At 44.1% G+C, this 21,228-nt stretch overlaps 1 protein-coding gene across 7 annotated transcripts in view; it reads right to left on the bottom strand.

Annotated features, from left to right (window-relative positions):
- Positions 1-21,228, bottom strand: part of LOC121288121 (cytoplasmic phosphatidylinositol transfer protein 1-like) — a 196,020-nt gene that overhangs the window by 65,380 nt on the left and 109,412 nt on the right. For all 7 annotated transcript variants that reach the window (XM_041206470.1, XM_041206474.1, XM_041206473.1 and 4 more), the window contains 2 exons: positions 15,853-15,941; positions 14,095-14,102 (listed from right to left, as the gene is read on the bottom strand). In XM_041206470.1, the coding sequence (XP_041062404.1) occupies positions 14,095-14,102; positions 15,853-15,941 (97 nt within the window). The remainder of the gene's footprint in view (positions 1-14,094; positions 14,103-15,852; positions 15,942-21,228) is intronic.

The raw sequence follows: 21,228 nt of genomic DNA, 5'->3' as shown, positions 1-21,228 counted from the left end.
ATCCCGTACTATAGTTTCCCTACCACTGAGGTCAAACTGACTGGCCTGTAGTTGTCAGCTTTATTCCTGCACCCCTTTTTGAACAAGGGGGTAACATTCACAATTCTCCAGTCCTCTGGCACCTCCCCTGTGTCTAAAGGCGACTGGAAGATTATCACTAGTGCCTCTGCAATTTCCACTCTCACTTCCCTCAGTTCCCTTGGATGCATCTCATCCGGTCCTGGTACCTTATCTATTTTAACTCCTTTTGATATTGATCCAATACCTCGGTAGCTACTAAACCCAATGGGATAGTTTGGATCCCGATGTCCATTATACAAGTGTCACCAGAATGAGAGGTAAGACTGATATTTTGCCGCAGTTAGGCAAATAAATGCGCAAAGAGCAAGGGCAGACACTTGGCCCACTTCTCATAAAAATATATCTGAAGACGATGAACACATATTCCATTACGCGTTGTATAATAAAGGATTTTTTTTGGAGGGGGGAAAGGGGGGCGTTACGAAGGGAAGAAGTATTACTACTTGAAATATAAACATTTCTTCATTCAAGGTTTGTAACAATCACTCCTGTATCAGTTAGAAGATTGACTGGTCCAGAGAAAAAGTTATTTTACTCAATCCTAAGAACAGGCCTTACCTTAAAAGGGCATCTTTTACACCCAGGTAATATTTGACTAACTATAGCATCCAATCTTTGGTCACTAACTGTTGAGTAAGTACCAATGACCGCTGAACTAAGGCCTCACGTCCACTGAATACTAAGACCCATCTAAAATCACTTCACGTTAGTCATTTAGGGCACGTGACAGAAATGGGATATTCCATCAATCTTGGTTGGATTCAAAGGTGACTCGGTTTTGTGAGTAGGAGCATTTAGTGTATTATTGCCAGTACTCCAATTGATAAATCACCTTAAAGCCAGAGCACTTCAATATTGTGTGGTATTCTTGTTTGATATTATTATGAACAGAAGGAGGCCACTCAGGCTCACGAGCCTGTTCTGCCACTCAATTAGATCATGGCTTAACTCCCTGTACCTTAACTTCCATTTACCTAGGGGGTCCACATCCTTAATTAATATTCTTGACTAACAAAAATGTAGTAATCTCAGTTTTGCAATTTTCAATTGACCTGGCTTCAATATCTTTTTGGGCAGAGAATTCCTGACTTCCATCACACTTTTTACACTCACCATCCTGACTTGGAAATATATCGCCGTTCCTTCACTGTCGCTGGGTCAAAATCCTGGAACTCCCTTCCTAACAGCACTGCGGGTGTCCCTACACCACATGGACTGCAGCGGTTCAAGAAGGCAGCTCACCACCACCTTCTCAAGGGCCAACTAGGGATGGGCAATAAACGCTGGCCCAGCCAGCGAAGCCCACATCCCGTGAATGAATTTTTAAAAAGTGCTTCCGATATCACCCCTGAATAGCCTAGCTGTAATTTTAAGGTTACATCCCTCAATATTGTCTTTGCCACCAGGGGAAATAGTTTCTCCCTGTCAAGTCCTTTAATCGTGTTATTGTAGTGAGGCTTCTGGCAACAGGTGGCAATGGTGGGGAAGAGCAGCGAGCAGGGGAACTGGTCGGCCCCTCTGCGCAGGGAGCAGTGCCTTTAGCAAGCTGAGGGGCGGAGCCAGATGCCATGGGGGTGAGGGAGGAAGCAGCAAGGACAAACCTAGGACTTGCGAGTGGCAGTGTGGCAGGAGCCAAGGCCACAAATAGGGGAGCTTGAAGAGCCAGGAATGGGGAATTGGGGAGCTAGTCAGGCAGACTGGCAGCACCCAAATCTGAGGAGCCTCACGGAGAGAGGAGCTGAGCAGGTCTGCGGCCAGGAGCTGGAGCAGCAGTTCAAGGCTGGCGAGTCTCTGCGTTGAGGAGCTGAGGCCACGAATAGGGCAGAGATCTGGAACAGTGGCCTTGACTATACAATATAAATAGTTTGCTCCTTCAGAGTTTATACAGATTTGATGCTAGTGGAATAAAGGAATCTTGTTCTTTAAACTTTGTGCACTCTGTGTGCTTAAATTGCATATCACATTATGCACTACTTAAATATTCTATATTGAAGGAAATACAAGTTTATGTAACCTGTCCTCATAATGTAACTGCTCGGTTCTCATTACTTCAGCCCCTCAAAGTGTCTCTATCACTGTCACCAACAATGACAAGTTGGTTCGTATCTACCAGATTTTTTCAAACAGCTCAAGTGGAAATTGCAGAAACATTTTACACATAGGCTGTAATGGATTCCTAATAAAAAGACTGATAGCTGTGCTAGAGATGAATAGACAATGTTCTGATCTGCTGCACCATCCAAATTAACCAACATTTTTGAAACCTGTCCCCGGTCACACACAGTTTGAGTGCCGAGAGAACAGTCAGGCACACAGTTAGCCAAAAAGCACTCGAGGTTCAACTACTCATCCTGAGCTGGCTGCTCAAATTTTTATCTTCACCATCGAGATTTCTGTTCCTTCTTTGGCCCTCTTGAACAGACAGACTTGCATTTGTATAGCGCCTTTCACAACCTTAGGACATCCCAAAGCGCTTTACAGTCAATGAAGTACTTTTCTGAAGTTTAGTCACTGTTGTAATGTAGGAGACCTTTAGAGGAACGTTTTTTTTTAATTATAATTTTTCCCCACTACTCTCCACCCTTGGGGGAACCGCTGGCAGGTCTCTGACACGTTGTCTCGTCATTTTCCCACCCCCCCCCCCACTTCCTGTACAAATGTTCTCCTTTCCTTGGTGGAGAGCTTCTTTGCATTACCCAGGAACTTGGCGAACACAAGGCTCACTTGGAGAGTTTAGTTGCTTGGTGGGGATGGAAAGCTCTCTGGGGTGATCCAATCTCCAATTTTCCTCTACCTGCCCCTGAGTGGCCTTCACCCGGAAGGCCAGGCTGAGATCCAAGATCATGTTTTGCATGTGATGATGAGCACCTGTCCTGTCACTTCCCAGGATATTCAGTGCACCGCACATCGACGTGAATAATTTAATAGTACCGGAGAGCTTTCATTCTAAACAGATGCTTGTTAAAGTCACAGCTCAAGAGGGAAGGAAAGCCCCAATATGAACATGATGTCACTATGCTGTCCTAAACATGCCAATCAAGCACATAGTCAGCATAAACTTTTGGATGACAAGTTAAACTGGGGCCCTGTCTACCCTGGTAGCTGAATGCAGAATATCCCACAGCTCTGTTCAAGAAGAAGTTCTCCCGGCATCCTGGCCAATACTTATTCCTCAAGTAACATCGCTAAAATAGATAATCTTGCCATTATCACATTGCTGTTGACGGGAGCTTTCTGTGTGCAAATTGGCTGCTGTGTTTCCTACGTTACAACTGTGACTACGCTTCAAAAGTGCTTCATTAGCCGAAAAGTGCTTTGGGGTGTCCTGAGGTTGTGAAAGCCCCTATATAAATGCAAGTCTTTCTTTCTTTCAATTCAGGAGCGAGTCTAACTCTGGCAGCAAGAGGAGGAGGGAAAACCATCTCCTCTGTCGGTATCTGAGATGTGGGACAACAGAACCACTGAGAACAATGGGAAGGAAGACACCTGCTGCCTGCTGGTGCTATACTCATTGTTTGATTTTGGCATTTTTACTCTCAACTCATGCAAATGACACATATTTCAGACTTGATAAGTAGTTAAAATAACTGCTGGTTCAGTCTAATGGTGGAAAAGACAAAAAAAAATTTTTAAAGGTAGAAAGTGAAATCACTGGACTGAATGTGCGAAAAATCAATCTTCCACCTTTGCTGAGATTTGCTCTGTCAGTAGCTTCAAAAAGCATCAACTGGCCATTCCATAGCAGGAATCATCTCCAATTACAGCTATCCCTCGTTTAAATAGCGTGCTAAATGAAAATCACTTTCCCATATGAATAAAGGTGGCTTACTTGTAATTTTTATATTAAAAGCCTATTGGCTGCCTTGAACCTAACTGGCCAAAAAATCCTCTTCCTAACTCTTAATAACTCACTCTACCAAATTACATCAGCTCAGCCCTTCTCCCGACTCTCCCCACACCCTCCCACTTGCCGTCTCTTCCAACTCGTTGCACCTCCAGCTCACCGCTTCCATCCCCAGCCTTCCTGCTCACCGACCTTCCCGCTCACCGACCTTCCCGCTCACCGCTTCCCTCTCCTGCTCCATCTTGCTCACCGCTTCCCTCTCCCAAATCCTAGGGGATGAGTGAGGGCCCGGGGGAAGGGCGGCCAGCGGGAGGAAGCGAGCGAGGGAGCAAGGGGAGCGGTTGAGTGGAATGAAGGGGTGTTGAAGATCAGGGAGGGAGGTGGCAAGCAGGAGGGTTGGCAAGTGGGAGGGTCAGCGAGAGGGAGGGAAGCAGCAAGCAGGATGGTCGGGGAGAGGCAGCAAGTGGGAGAGGAGTGGCGAGCGGGAACACTGGAGAGAGGCTGCAAGCGGGAGGGACACGGGGAGCGGGAGGGGTGCAGGGAGCTGTTTTTAAAATAAACTGAACATACTCAGTAACCACAATAAAATGAAAATGGCAGCAGCGCTATTCAAAGAACATCCCTAGTCTACCAACATGTCAAAACAAAATGTGCTCTTAGAACACGCTTTAAACAGGAGGTACCTGTATGGGAGATGAAGCGACCAAACCCATAACTCTCACAGGAATTTGAAGTAATAGAAACTTCCCAAGTCAGTGTAAACCTAATCTCAACATAGGTGATTTTTTGTTTCCTTTTTTAAAGGAATTATCTTCCCCTCTCCTTTTTCTGATTTGTCTCTTTTAAAGAAGGCTATAGTTGTAGCACCAGTGTACATGATACATCTAAGGCAGCCAAAGAGCAGATCATCTAGAACTCTTTACTGTGCTCTTGGCTGGTCAACAGAAGTGACTTCAATATGAGACCTACACTTGATGAATGTCAGTTATACATAAAAAAATGAGTCTTCCATTTATACCTTGTCTTTGGCTCAAAACGGAGGTGTCAATGTGATCGACTCTCAACGCCAACAATCTCTCACCGAGAGTATGTGAATTTATTTTGCAATGAAGCTGTGACAATGCTTTCCATTACTGAGACAAATAATGAATTCCTTCAGGCATTTTCCTGCATATTATTAATGAGTGAGAAGTAGATAATATTTCACTATTCAGCTATGACGAGTAGACTACATTTTTCTCCAACAGTAGTTTTGCTCTTCCCCTGGCACCCATCTTATAATCAATGTTCGAGAGCAGTTGACTCGTCCTCAAGAGCTTGATCATTGGTTCCTTACCCGCCCATGAGTGACCTATCCATTCCATTCCCTCCATGGAGAAACATATACATTTTTCTCCAACAGTAGTTTTGCTCTTCCCTTGGCACCCATCTTATAATCAATGTTCGAGAGCAGTTCACTCGTCCTCAAGAGCTTGATCATTGGTTCCTTACCTGCCCATGAGTGACCTATCCATTCCATTCCCTCCATGGAGAAACATCCCCCCCCCATTGTAGGATGTAAACAGGGTTTCCCCATGTGGGTGACATCAAACTTCCATCCCAATCAATCTTCAAATTAGCCTTTTTCCAATTGCAAACTGCATATTTCGAACTGATTGGGCAATGGTTGAAACATGGAAAATAGAAGCAGGAATAGGTCATTTGGCCCTTCGAGCCTGCTCTGCCATTCAAATGATGGTGGCTGATCCTCTATCTCAATGCCATACTCCCACTCTGTCTCCATAAACCCCTCATGCCTTTAGAAATCTATCTATTTCCTTCTTAAATATGTCCAGTGACTTGCCCTCCACAGCCTTCTGTGGTAGGGAATTCCACAGGTTCACCAACTACTGAGTGAAGAAGCTTCTCCTCATCTCAGTCCTAAATGGCCTACCACATATCCTGAGGATGTGATCCCTTGTTTTAGACACCCCCCAAACCCCCCCCCGCCACACCCCCACCCCCAGCCAGAGGGAACATCATCCCTGCATCCAATCTGTCTATCCTTATCAGAATTTTTTTACATTTCAATGTGATCCCCTCTCATTATTCTAAACTCCAGTGAATGCAGGCCTAGTCGGCCCAATCTCTCTTCATACGACAGTCCTGCCATCCCAGGAATCATCCCAGGTGAACCTTCACTGCATTCCCTCTTTGACAAGTGTCCTCAAAAAACCCCTGAAGAGGTCAAACATACTTATGGGAGATCCTGGCATTTTCAGTGACCAACTGAAAATAGGGAAGGCTTATTTGGGAAGGTACCAAACACATCGAGAAACTCGGTCGGGAACATGTAAAGGCAAAGTCGAGGCACAAACCTCCAAGCAGCCCATCTACCCAAATCTTCAAGCAGCACCCACCCCACATGTGACAGAGTCTGCAGATCGCACGCTGGGCCTACCAGCCATTTCAGAACCCATTGAACCGGAATGGAAGCAAGTCATCCTCAATCCCAAGGAACTGCCTGAGAGAGGAGGAGGAAGAGGAGAAGGAGGAACACCAGAGATAACTGTAGACATCGGAGGGAAAAACTCGACTCAATGGATAAGCGCAATTTGAACTGAATATTTTGGTGAGGAAGGTGGAGAAACATATTTCAAAATTAAACAAACCCAAGAATTGTTCATGAATGTTTAGCACAGTTAGCCCTTGGCCATGTTTTTATTTAAACTAGGGATGTTGCTGCTATTGTTGGAATACATTTTGAAGCTACTTAATTGTCACATTAGTTGTCCTGTAGAACATGATGGGAACTAATCACAGAGAATGTGTCTAGTTTGTTTTTCCTCAATTAGAATTTAGTAGGGCTGTGATGATCTAGTCAGATCAGCTACCCAGCCACATTGCCAATGAACTGTAGTTAGAAAAGGATCCATGTCCAGTCTCAGACTTGCTGAATTCCCAATAGGACTGATTAAAATACAAAGAATTATTGATCTATTCTTCTTACTGCCGCTGAAAGAGGGAGCAAAGAAGCCATGAAAGGAGCGGAAAAGGTTAATGTTTGCTTATTAGGGCCTAGCCAAGGTCATTAGTGAAGACCATATTATTGATGGACTTGAGCAGAATTCTGTTGCTCCACAGCCAGCTCAAATGAGCATTTAATTCGTCATCAAATTGGGTGTTTTTGGTTTAATGAATTATCGTCACTGCATCAGTAAAAGGAGCAAGTAGCACACAGAGGGTTTCCGTCTCAAATGAGCCTGTAATGGCTGTTGGTGAGTATAAACATTAAGCAAGGCTTTCCCCATGGGCTTTGGGACTGTCTGTTGGCAACAACTGGGTGTCCTGAGCCCATGCTCGTCAGGAGCTTGACTGGAGGGAGCTATTTTTCTGAAGCTGACTCCTAATTGGTTGGCTCCATGCTCACCATCCTATTAAGGATAGTGAGTGGTCTCCCAGCCCAGTCAGCATCTCTAGAGCCTCAGCAGTCCCACCGGGAGAGGAGGACGCTGCTAAGGTACATAAGAGACCTCAAGGGCACCTCACAATGGAGGCGCCCTCGGAGGCATAAATTTAAACTATAAATTCCGAGGGGTCAAGCAGGCAGGCCCCTTTGGCAGAAGGGAAATTCCTCTGGCAACAGTGCTTGGGCCAAGGGTGTGGCCTTTGTTGCTGGTGGCTCTGTCATTAGGGAAAGGGGCATTCAGCTCCAATGGCCTCCAACCCTCCGCAGGGAGGATGCCACCATGAAGGTGCCAGTCTTCCCAGCTGACAGCAGCATTTTGCTGGCAGGGTCCTCTAAATTGCCCCCTACTTGGGCCTTTAATTATTTAAATTGACTGCCCGCCTGTGTTCAGCAGGCAGTCAATCTGCATCCTGGCGTGCCTCCGGGAAACTTCCTCGGCAGCAGGAATGAAGGCGAAGGGGAGCAGCCTTGATCCAGCTCCCTATTTCCCCAGCAACCCGCCTCCATGCCCACCAACCGGGACTGGGAAAATTCTGCCCATAGGGACAGGAGTAGGCCATTCAGCCCCTCAAGCCTATTATGCCATTCGATGAGATCGTGGTCGATGTGCCTCTTATCTCCAATTATCTACCTTGGTTTCACATGCCTTAATATCTTTGTGGTTCAGCAGAAGGAGGGGGGATAGGACAAGTGGGTGGCTCATAAACCTCGAGCCCACAACTGGTCCCACCCCAAGCAATGGGTTTGCTACAACACAGCCATGGCACAAATGCAGCGTGTTATGAGGCACAGCTTGCCAGGGGAGCCACAAAAAGCCTGCGGGGACAGTCACCCATTAGCTGGACTCCAATCGCTCTTGGCAGTAAAAGGAAGGATTCATGAGAGATGTCCCCCACTGTGTTTACGACCTAAATGAGCAATGTCTTCAGCGTGGACATCATTGGTGTTGCTGCGTGCTGAAAACAGCATGCAGTGTAGACAACCAGTGATCCACACGATCACTCGGGCAGTACCTTCAATCTCAGTGCCAGGCTCCTCCACACTAGCCCAGCTACCTTCTAACATTGTGGGCCTGCTCTTGTGCCAACCTCCATTCACAGCAAGCCCACTCCAGTCCATGTTGCAAGAAGGAGACAAATGGAGATGACTATTCTGCCTGAAGCAAGTAATGAGCTCTCGGCAATTAACATTATGTCGACTCTGTGTCGGTTTCACAAATTAGAAAGTAGCCAATCTCCTTAATTAGGTTAACGTCCACCTCTCAATTAATGTAATTATAGAGGCTGATCATCTGTGAAGAAGCAGATTACAACAATGAATAACCTTCACAGGAAAATGGAAAATGCACCAGAAGATAATGTTAAGCACAGGGATGATGTTTCTTCATAAGTATTCTATATGGATTTTTAAATTACTGGGAAGCTTTTTGTGGCAATTGACATTGTGATAAGTTTTCTAACTCAATCTTGGGTTAGAAAGTCAATCTCTGACTCTATGTGCAAGTTGGTTTTCTATGTATTAATTCAAGTGAATAGCTGTATCAGATTTCAGTAATATCATGGTCTGGGATTTCAGAGAATATTAAGGTTTATTTAGAATCGATTTCAAAGATCATTTCTTCAAAATGGGGACAGTTCATAGCTCTAATGTGCTAGTGTGGCTGAAATAGGGGATAAATTCAAAATAAGTGCACCAAATGGATTAATTCCTTCAGGTCTTCACTAGGTAAACACATACTCGCCATAGCTGGTCATAATTCAGACAGGATCAGCAACTGCCATAAATGAGATACATAACTCAAACAGAGCAAAAAGGGTTCAAGGTTAAAGTCCTTAGTGATGAATGGCATTTATCCTAAGGGTTTAAAGAATGAAGTCTTGGGAGTTTCTGCAATACCAGAGACATCTTGCTATATATAAGGAACGAGTTAATGTGGCACCCATTTTCGAAAAGGATGACAGAACTAATCTATTAATCTTTCATCAATACTTGGTAAAACAGTGGAATCAGTTACCTAGGATTGACCTGTGACATTAATATTTATGATCATGGTCACAGATATTTATAAAAGGAACCTACCCAATATCATTAAAACACAAGAGATCTATGTAACCTGCAGTGCATCTAATCCAAAGCATGTTGTCACACAAGAACATCCAAAATAGGAGGAGTAGGCCATTCGGCCCCTCGAGCCTGCTCCCCCATTCAATAAGATCTTGGCTGATCAGATTGTGGCCTTAACTCCAATTTCCTGCCTGTGCCCCATAATCTCCCCTACCAATCAAAAATCTAACTCTGCTTCGCATATATTCAATGACCCCAGCCTCCACAGCTGGTTAGGGAAGAGAAATGCCAACGATCCTCAGAGAAGAAATTCCTCATCTCCGTCTTAAATGGGGGACCCCTTATTTCGAAACTGTGCCCCTTAGTTCTAGGTTCCCCATGAGGGGAGACATCCTCTCAGCATCTACAGTGCCAGTGGTCACAAAGCTTCATGTTATCCCTTCACTAGAAACTTCTAAAAGCAACACTAAGAATTTATGAAAAGTACAGCAGACTGTTTTTAAAAAGTATCTTTCAGCATAAAATTATTTCCCTCGTGTATTTGCCAATGCAAGTTATTTATTGCTGTAACCTACGCCCTCACCAGCAGTCTCTGCAATTGTATTAATTGAGAGGAAGAGGTTGACCTGATTATGGAGGTTCAGTACTTTCTAGTTTGTGACTAAGGCTAACATAGTGTTAATTGTAGAAAGCTTATTGCTGTCTTAAGCAAGACTAGGGAATCTCCTGCAATCTCCAGTTCTGTTGAAGGGTCAGGAGGACTCGAAAGGTCAACTCTTTTCTTCTCCGCCGATGCTGCCAGACCTGCTGAGTTTTTCCAGGTCATTCTGTTTTTGTTTTGGATTTCCAGCATCCGCAGTTTTTTTGTTTTTAATCTCCTGCAATGTTGCTTTCATTCATAGTATCAGGGAGTTTTAACTAGCTGCCAATGCCAGATCAATGCTAAGCAGAAAGAGATTTATTTTCTTACTTGTTAATAGGATGTGGCATTGTTGACAAAGTCAGCATTTAGTTGCCCAATTCTAAATGCCTTGGGAAGGTGAGCTGCATTTTTGAACCACTGCAGTCCATGTAGTTTAGGTGCACCCACAGTGCTGCTAGGGAGGAAGTTCCAGGATTTTGACCAAGCGACACTGAAGGGACGGTGATATAGTTCTGAGTCAGGACGGTGTGTGTCTTGGAGGGGAACTTGCAAGTGGTGGTGGGGCTGAGGGTAGGTTGAGGCACTGAGGGAGGGAGCCAGAGCAGGAAGGAGGAATAGGTCTAAAAACAAAAAACTGCAGATGCTGGAAATCCAAAACAAAAACAGAATTAACTGGAAAAACTCAGCAGGTCTGGCAGCATCGGCGGAGAAGAAAAGAATTGACGTTTTGAGTCCTCATGACCTTTCGACAGAACTAGGCGAGAGGAATAGGTCAGCTGGATTTGAAGAACTAAATGAATTGGCATTGGTGGGTTGGTAAAGTCTTGGGACGTGTGCAAAATTAATAAGTGAGCTGTTTTTTCCCCTTACCCCTTTCAAGTTCAAAGAGTAGCTCACCTTCTCAAGGGCATTTAGAGGGAGGCAATAGACACTGGCTTTGCCAGCGGTGCCCATGAACAAGCTACAAAACAAAACCTCTTTCTGTTCGGCATTGATCAATTATGCCGCTGGTTAAAATTCCCTGATACCATGAATGAAAGCAACATCGCAGGAGGTCCCCTAGTAGTCTTGCTTAAGACAACAATAAACCTCTCCAATTAATACCATGTTGGCCTTAGTTACAAATTAGAAAGCTACTTGTGAACTAAATCGCTCTGCTAGGTCTCAAAACTGATTAACTGGGTCTACGCTGACCACATGGATAGCATAGCGAGGTTCAACAACACAGGAGCTAATATACAATCAGGCAGTGATATCATAGAATCATAAGGCACCAGAGGACATTCGACCCTTCACACTTCAGCTTATAGCTCTTTCAAAGGGCTAATCAGACAGTTCCACTTCCCTGCTCTTTCCCTGTAGCCCTGCAAATTTTCCTTCTCAAATATTTATCCAACTCCCTTTTGAAAGTGAAAAAAACAAAAAAACTGCGGATGCTGGAAATCCAAAACAAAAACAGAATTACCTGGAAAAACTCAGCAGGTCTGGCAGCATCGGCGGAGAAGAAAAGAGTTGACGTTTCGAGTCCTCATGACCCTTCGACAGAACTTGAGTTTGAGTCCAAGAAAGAGTTGAAATATAAGCTGGTTTAAGGTGTGTGTGTGGGGGGCGGAGAGATAGAGAGACAGAGAGGTGGAGGGGGGGGGGGGTGTGGTTGTAGGGACAAACAAGCAGTGATAGAAGCAGATCATCAAAAGATGTCAATGACAATAGTACAATAGAACACATAGGTGTTAAAGTTAAAGTTGGTAATATTATCTAAACGAATGTGCTAATTAAGAATGGATGGTAGAGCACTCAAGGTATAGCTCTAGTGGGGTTTTTTTTTAAATAATGGAAATAGGTGGGAAAAGGAAAATCTTTATAATTTATTGGAAAAAAAAAAGGAAGGGGGAAACAGAAAGGGGGTGGGGATGGGGGAGGGAGCTCACGACCTAAAGTTGTTGAATTCAATATTCAGTCCGGAAGGCTGTAAAGTGCCTAGTCGGAAGATGAGGTGTTGTTCCTCCAGTTTGCGTTGGGCTTCACTGGAACAATGCAGCAAGCCAAGACCAGACATGTGGGCAAGAGAGCAGGGTGGAGTGTTAAAATGGCAAGCGACAGGGAGGTTTGGGTCATTCTTGCGGACAGACCGCAGGTGTTCTGCAAAGCGGTTGCCCAGTTTACGTTTGGTCTCTCCAATGTAGAGGAGACCACATTGGGAGCAACGAATGCAGTAGACTAAGTTGGGGGAAATGCAAGTGAAATGCTGCTTCACTTGAAAGGAGTGTTTGGGTCCTTGGACGGTGAGGAGAGATGCAACACCTGCCCCTTCACTTCCTCTCTCCTCACCGTCCAAGGACCCAAACACTCCTTTCAAGTGAAGCAGCATTTCACTTGCATTTCCCCCAACTTAGTCTACTGCATTCGTTGCTCCCAATGTGGTCTCCTCTACATTGGAGAGACCAAACGTAAACTGGGCAACCGCTTTGCAGAACACTTGCGGTCTGTCCGCAAGAATGACCCAAACCTCCCTGTCGCTTGCCATTTTAATACTCCACCCTGCTCTCTTGCCCACATGTCTGTCCTTGGCTTGCTGCATTGTTCCAGTGAAGCCCAACGCAAACTGGAGGAACAACACCTCATCTTCCGACTAGGCACTTTACAGCCATCCGGACTAAATATTGAAATCAACATCTTTAGGTCGTGAGCTCCCTCCCCCATCCCCACCCCCTTTCTGTTTCCCCCTTCCTTTTTCTTTTCCAATAAATTATAAAGATTTTCCTTTTCCCACCTATTTCCATTATTTAAAAAAAACCCCACTAGAGCTATACCTTGAGTGCTCTACCATCCATTCTTAATTAGCACATTCGTTTAGATAATATCACCAACTTTAACTTTAACACCTATGTGTTCTATTGTACTATTGTCGTTGACATCTTTTGATGAACTGCTTCTATCACTGCTTGTTTGTCCCTACAACCACACCCCCCCCTCCACCTCTCTCTCTCTCTATCTCTCTGCCCCCCACACACACACCTTAAACCAGCTTATATTTCAACTCTTTCTTGGACTCGAACTCAAGTTCTGTCGAAGGGTCATGAGGACTCGAAACGTCAACTCTTTTCTTCTCCGCCGATGCTGCCAGACCTGCTGAGTTTTTCCAGGTAATTCTGTTTTTGTTTTCCCTTTTGAAAGTTACTGTTGGATCTGCTTCCACCACACTGCAATTCGAATCAGAACAACTCTGTGGAAAAAAAGTGTCTCCTCATCTCACTTCTCACTCTTTTGCCAATTATTTTAAAACCAACACCTTCTAGTTCCCAACCCTACTTCCAATACAAAAAATTTCTCCCTTTTTTCACTTTTCCAGAGCCTCTTCATCCAATTCAAGGTTGCAGGGAGTCGGAGCCTATCGCAACAGGCAGTGGGCGCTAGGCAGGGTACACCCTGGATGGGACTAATCCATCACAGGGCACATACTCACACGCGCGCACGTGCCTACACATAGAGGGACAGTTTACCAGAGCCAATCCACCTAAGCAGCACGCCTTTGGACAGTGCAAGGAAACCAGAGCACCCAGAGGAAACCCACATGGACCCAGGGAGAACGTGTAAACTCCACACAGAGAATCACCCGGGGTCAGGATCGAATCCGGGTCCCTGGAGATACGAGGCAGCAGCACTAACCGCTGCGCCACCCAAATCCCTTATCACTTTGTACATCACCATAAAATCTCCCTTTAATAAACTCTGTTCTAAGGAGATATGTTACGGGTCACACCAACATATTAAGTGTAGATGGCTCTCTCATCAAATATCATGCAAAATTGTACAAGTGGGCAATATTGTGTTGAAACTTATCTAACTTATTCAGGACAGCGATGGCCCCAAGTCAGTTTTGCATGTCACCTATAAATATGGCAGTGGGGGAGTGGCTCCTTTTTACTGGATATTTGTAGCATCCGTCATACCCATTACATGCTACATTACTTATTTATCTATGTACAGAATATAAAACCTGAAAGTACTCACTGTGTATTCTAGTTGCACAGGATGGAAGAGAGGCAATGAAGAGGAAGAGAGGGGAATAAAGAGAGAATAAATTATTAAAACGATCTCAAGCCTACATCACCTCTAAAAGTTACCTGAGAAGGTAATTTCGATCAACATGCCCAATAAATAAGCTGCTTGAGCAAATAGGTTTAAGTGAGTTCATCCTGTGCCTAAAGGACTTTGCAGTCTTTTATGAATCAAGAACAAAAAGCTGTTGCCTAGCAGCAAGGTCCTTAGAAAGAACGGCATTGCATTTTCCAGCTAGGATACAGAACACAATCGTTCTTCACACTCCAGTGTCGACCGTAGTGTGAGTTAAAGGGAAAACAAACATGCGACCCAAATTAAAGGCTGCAAATCAGATTTTGTGGCATTTAGCGCACAAGTAATTCTGAAATTTGACACTGTTCCAAATGCGTTTTCCTCTGCACAAAAGAGATATATTTCTTTTAATCACCAGTAGGATTAAAAATTGGCAGAGCTGCAAAGACTCCCTTGAAAACCTCCATCTCCACCCAGCCACCCACACTTTCAGCACTATCTCTCAGGATCTGATTGGTGCTACAAGCCAGCCACGACCACTGGTCACTGTAGCTCTTTAAAACGTCACTGGGTGCTTAAGGCCGCGCCTTTCCAGTTTAAACCAGGAGGTTTTTGTCTTCAAAACCCAGCCTTGGCAAATTTAAATGGAGCCTGTTTATTCGCAGTCCAGTTGCTAGGTGGAACTCCATGTCTGGTGGTCAATAAGAGGAATCAGGAACTGCTCCCGTGCCATTCACCAGGTGGCTCAGGCAGCAGCTGTGGAGAATTACTATCTCCCCTCATTGGAAGAAAGCATCAGTCAACCCCTTGCAGCCTCTGTGTCAGAAGGTTGTGGGTTCAAACCCCACTCCAGGACTTGAGCACAAAAATCTAAGCTGACACATTTCAGTGCAATGCTGAAGTAATACTGCACCATCAGAGACGCTGCCTTGTCCTGGCCAACATTTCTCCCTCACCCAATACCAACTGAAACAGTTTAGCCAGTCTTTCATTTCATTCACTGCCTGTGGGTTCACCCACACAAACTAGCTCCCATGTTTGCCTGGGGAACAACCAAGACTCTATTTCATAAGTACGCTATTGACTGCAAAGTGCTCTGAGACATTGCAAGGACGTGAAAGGTCCCAAAACAAATCTTATCTTCTATCTTTCTTTCCAGGTAAATGCCTCTGCGCAGGTTACCCGAGTTTAACAATCCTCATCAAGTCCGAATCACACTGGGTAATGAACCATAACCACGGCAGCCCATTTATTACTGAGCAGACCTGAGAAAATTGTGCTTTCATTGCATTGGGGACTATTTAAGAGCAGGCACAAGATTCAGGCAGTTAAGTGCATGGCTCGCAGTAAGTGCCAAAACTCACTGCACGTGTCACAGCATATCAAGCTATGCCAAATACTTTGTCCTTTTTTAGTTTGCTTCCTTGCTGAAACAGTGCACCTCTTGCCTCGAGCTTCACCTCATACCCAAAAGGCAGAGGGGATGCAAAGGAACCCAAAGGGTAAACTGGGAGAGCATGCAAATCACAAATTCAACCACATAAAACAGGAGTACTTGTGTGCTGTTCATAAACGCACAGGCTTATGAATCCTGGAAATGCACAAAGCATTGCTGCTCTCTCGGAATACATTTGGCAAAATTTCCATCTTAATAATAATTCCAAATGGAAAACAATAATTGGAAAGGCTTCTTACCTGTGATAGTATAAGGATAGTAGTTCCAGGCCTTTTCTGTGATATAAAATATTCGAGGTACCACAGCCCTAGCCCAGCTAGGGAGTTTGCTGTAAAAAAAAGATGCGAAAATAGTATCAGTAATGACAGAATCCCACATTGAAGATGAATGCAAGGTTCTGTACAATAGCCAAGATCATAGGCTAAGGTTATAAATATTCTAAAACATAAGAATCGACAACCATATATGTATGAATCCCAAATTAGGTGCATTACTCCTTGCGTTGCACACCCCAGTTATTGTATATCATCATGATATGTCACATGTGCTCTGCCTGAAGGCAGGTCCTTGGCTCATCGTCAGCTGCAGCTTCACCCTGACCTGTTTACTTGGCAGATTTTGTCAATGGCGGTTTGCCATTACCTTCCACTCTCAGCGGCAGCTCGGAAGTCTACCTCAGTCAGAATAGGAATCAAACCTGCACTGTTGGTGTTATTCAGAACCACATGCTAGCCATCCAGCCAACCATTAACCAGCCAGCCTCCTATTGTATATCGCATCTCTACACAAATTGGACATACGAACATGCAAATTGGGAGGAGGAGTAGGCCATTCGGCCCCTCGAACCTGCTCCGCCATTCAATAAGATCATGGTTGATCCGATTGTAACCTAGGCCCCACATTCCTGCCTACCACCGATAACATTTCATCCCCTTTTTAATCAAGAATCTATCTAGCTGTGCCTCGACTTCCAAAGACTCACGACCCTCAGAAAAAAATTTCTACTCATCTCGGTCTTAAATGTGCGAGCCCTTATTTTTAAACAGTGACCCCTAGTTCTAGATTCTCCCACTACAGGAAACGTCCTCTCCATATCCACTTTGTCAAGATCCCTCAGGATCTTGAAGGTTTCAATTAAGTCACCGCTTACTCTTCTAAATTCCAGTGGATACAAGCCCAACCTGTCCAGCTTTTCCTCATAAGACAACCCAACCATTCCTGGTATTAGTCTAGTAAACCTTCTCTGAACTACTTCTAATGCACTTACATCTTTCCTTATATAAGGAGACCGGTACTGTACACAGTACTCCAGATGGTCTCACCAGTGCCCTGTACAACTGAAGCATAACTTCCCTGCTTTTGTAATCAATTTCCCTCACAATAAATTATAACATTCTATTACTTTCCCAAATTAATTGCTGTACCTGCATGCTAGCCTTTTGTGATTCATGCACTAGGACACCCAGATCCCTCAGAATCTCAGAGCTCTGCAATCTTCATTCAGATAATAATGAGCTTCTTTTTTATTCTTCCTGCCAAAATGGACAATGTGTGCCTCACCCATACCTCAGGGTATCACTGCTGTCCATACTGAAATCTGCATAACTCTCTCCTTTTTATACTTCAGATATATCAGAGCATGGTGTTGGGTCTATTAGGGTCATTATTATTGGGCAGTATTGGAACCGACCATAGGGTCTCGTTGTGCCCAATGAGGGAGTAGAGCTGAGAATCCGCCTGCCAGGTTTGTGAAATCAAGGTAGTTGAACCCAGCGGCAATACCAGCATAAAATGTTGTCCCTGGCTGGGGAATGAATCTAGCACAAGGCGTCACAGTCTCACAATAAGGGATCAGCCATTTAGGACTCAGATGAGGAGGAACTTGTCCACTGAAAGGGTTGTGAATTCGCTAGCCTAGAGAGCTGTGGATGAATACTCAAGACAGAGGTTGATCGGTTTTTGGATACTAAGGGTATTAAGGGACTATGGGAACGATACTGGAGTTGAAGTCGACGATCAGCTATGACCTTGTTGATTGGCGGAGGAGGCTCAAGGGGCCAAATGACATATTCGAGCTCTAATTTCTATGTTCTTGCGTTCTAATATTGATGCAACAACAAATACAAACATGGCATTGCCAAGGCTGAGTATGTTTGGATAAATCGAGGGTTTTGCTAGGCTGGATTTTTGTACCTTGCAAAGCCAGCGCTGCTGAATCAGTAGAACTAAGCTTTTGTCAAAAACCATCCTAGCTCTGGTTATTCACCCTCCCTTCAGGCAATGCTTTGTATTTACAGTGCTGTAATGTTTATTACATTAAAATTGTGGTTACACCCACACAAAACTTTATAGTCCCACAAGTCATGAAAAATGGCAAATGCCAAAGAGTTGCAGTGAAGAAAAATGGACCCTTTAGGGCATTGTTTAAGAGCATGACAGAACGCGGATAAATGACAAATGATAAATGGCAGAGTGATGGCAAGCTGATCGGCATCTTTAAACACCCCCTTGTTGCTGGCTTCTGATCTTAGCAATCCCACTGTGGGGAAATCCTGAGGCAGGTCTTTCCTATGGAAGGGAGAGGGAATAACATCCATCTCTTACACCAACCCACCCTCACCATCCTCCCACTGCCTCCCCCCTCCCACCAGCAGGCTTTGTTGATGGAAGTGCAAAATGACAGAACAATAATACCATTTTCTGACATAAGGCTTTCACATTACAGAAATACAGTCTTAAGAAAAAGCACAGGATGACAAAGGCACTTTTACATTATGCCACTTTTTACAGGGTACAAGCAAGGAAATCATTCAACGCAGGCCATTTATTTAACAGTGACAGAATGGGATTATGTGTATTCAGCTGGCTGCCTTTGACAGATATTTCACCATCAGTTGGTGTGGTATATTCTGCAAGAATCTATTTCACTGAATAGACATGATTCAACGTTTGAGACATGCTGAGTTATAAAATGTGTTTATATAAACTTTAAAGATTGCTATTGGTTGCAAGCCAAGTTCTGATGCAGATTCATAATGTCTATGTACCAAACTGCACTCCATTGCTTTCCATTGTATAAATTCCAATACAGAAAAAAAACATTATCCCATTTTACTCCTGCGGTGTAGAATGCCGCTTTGCCCCTTCTTCTTAGCCCGTCGACAGTCCCCCATCTATCTGGCCAATCGATATACAAACTCCATTAAAGGCTACTCTTTAAGATGGATAACAAGAGAGTGAGTTGACGATTTCATCTTCCCTCTTCTCCTTTCTTTCCTGTGGGGGAATGGCCTCCCCCACTCAGCACCTTTCCCAGAGGTTTGCTGCACAGGAAGTCCCAGACATGAAGCTATGCAACCTGTTCTTGAAGCACAAAATAGGCAGTGCCACTTCAGTCTCTTAAGGTGTACTACTAATATAGAGAAGCTTCCCTTTTCAACAGGTTCAGCCTTACTTGTTCCTACCTCAGGTTTTTCAACAAAGGTCTTTCAAGACCTCAGGATGTCCCACAAGCAACAACAAGGTAATTTTTTGAATGGTATTGACTGAGGGATACCAGGAAGCACTCCCCACTCTTCAAAATGGCATGGGATCTTTTACCATCCATCCCAGAGAGCAGATGGGGCCCCAGTTTATCTCGCCTGAAAGATGGCATCAGCTGACAGTGCAGTACTCCCTCCGTATGATTAAGTTCGATTTTAAGCCGAGCACTGAAGTGGGACCTGAGCTCTCATACCTTCTAACTCAGGGCCGACTAACAGCTGAGTCACTGCTGACAATGCCATGCCACTAGCTTCTGGTAGTTACTTGCAATTTTGTTTTCAAGCAAGATTTATAGCATAAAGCCAGCAAAAAAAAAAGAGGCGCTGTGACTTTAATCCATGCTAAATGCTTGTTGGTCATTAAAGCTCGACTGACCTTTGCAACTATTGGAGTTGCAATGACGTGGCTTTATTCAAAAGGTCAGTTCCAGCAAGCCGGCTGCAACAAATGGAGGTCCATCAAGTTTGTACAAAATTTATTAGAAGTGTCTATTAATTCTCCTTCCCATCTTGTTCCATTTTCATTCAATAAGTTTTGTGAATTAAATTAATCTGCCGTGGGTCATTATTGTTCAGCACCTGACTCTCTCACGAACGCCACATGAAAGTACTCGCACTCCAGTCTTTACTCCGGCACTGAATGATGCCTGACCCTAACCTGCCAAATTAGGCCCAATAACACTTGGGTAATGTACCGGGGGACGGGAACAAACATCTTGCCAAATTGCTACCAAAATGAAGATAAATGCCCTCTCGACTAAAATGGCGGCAGCAGGCAATTTATTATCACTTGTGCAAAATATTGTCACTCCCAGTACAAGGCTCCAAGGCAGACTTGAATAATGTGGTGCCAGAAATAGCAGCCTCAGATTTTAAATTGGAAAATTGCGCTGGGGAAAGCGAGACAAAAATAATTGGATAATGGGCTTCATTGTGTCTATATTTAGCTGCACAGATTAATGTCTGTTTAATGAAAGAACCAATTTCACGTGTCGTCAATGCAAGTTTATGCAACCCATCCCCCTGTCATCCCTCACTTACTAGATCTTCAAGCCTAAAGTACTAAATGAGAGCCTGTTAAATATAGAGGTCCATGTTTTATTTAAAAAAGAAAAAGACGGTGCTACATTGTTAATTATTAAATCCATATTAAAGAAGGGAAAGATCTGCTTGGATTAGAATTAAGGTGTTATTAAATACTTTATGCCTCACAGCAATGGATAGCCGTGACTCTTTAATCAGGAGTGGACTGGCATCCAATGGAACTTTTCTGTCAATAATTCATTTCCATAGTGACTAACAAATCAATAATGTATTGATACTCACTAAAGCAAAGAATGCATTTAGAAATGTGTTATAATATCAATCTTTATGCAAGAAACACTTTTTATCACCCTATTTTCGTGGCTATAACTTATTAAATATCTTGGAACTTTATAGCACACTGAGGGAGCTAGGAAGACGTTAATATTCTAAACTAAAGAGGTAGAAGGCAAGAGAGGTACTCTCTCCGATTAGTTTCAAGGGGATTTTTTAATGCAACCTGAAGTATTTAGCTGGAAGCCCAGGCTAACGCTCTGGAGACAGGGGTTCAAATCCCACCATTGCAGCCGGTGGAATTTAAATCCAATCAATGAATAAATCCAGAACTGAAAGCCAGTTTCAGTAATGGTGACCATCAGTCGTCATTAAAAACCCATCCTATATGTGACTCCAGGCTCTCTCAAACTGTAGTCAAACTTTCTTTCTGCCACGTGTCTGACCAGGAGTCTTTTGCACTCTGCCTGCCTGCGTGCGTTGGAAGGATTTACAAGTTGATGCTCAACCTGTTTGGCTGCATTATGAATACACCCTCCTTGGCCATCAAATCCTGGAGTGGGACTTAAACCCGGAGCTTCTGGCTCAGATACAGGGACACCACCCACTGTGCCACAAGGTCTCTTTGTTATCCTTTTAAAGGTGTATTTTTCGAATGTTTATTCTTCTCTGTTTAAATACTATCTTAAATCTCCTTCCACAATGTCTAGCAGGATGTTCCACATCTGAGCATCTGTGCGTGTCAGAAGGTTTGTT

Source organism: Carcharodon carcharias, chromosome 15 (genome assembly GCF_017639515.1).
Source record: "Carcharodon carcharias isolate sCarCar2 chromosome 15, sCarCar2.pri, whole genome shotgun sequence".
Classification (NCBI taxonomy): Eukaryota; Metazoa; Chordata; class Chondrichthyes; order Lamniformes; family Lamnidae; genus Carcharodon; species Carcharodon carcharias.
The sequence above is the reverse complement of the archived record's forward strand: the minus strand, read 5'-3'. Positions and strand labels throughout refer to the sequence as shown.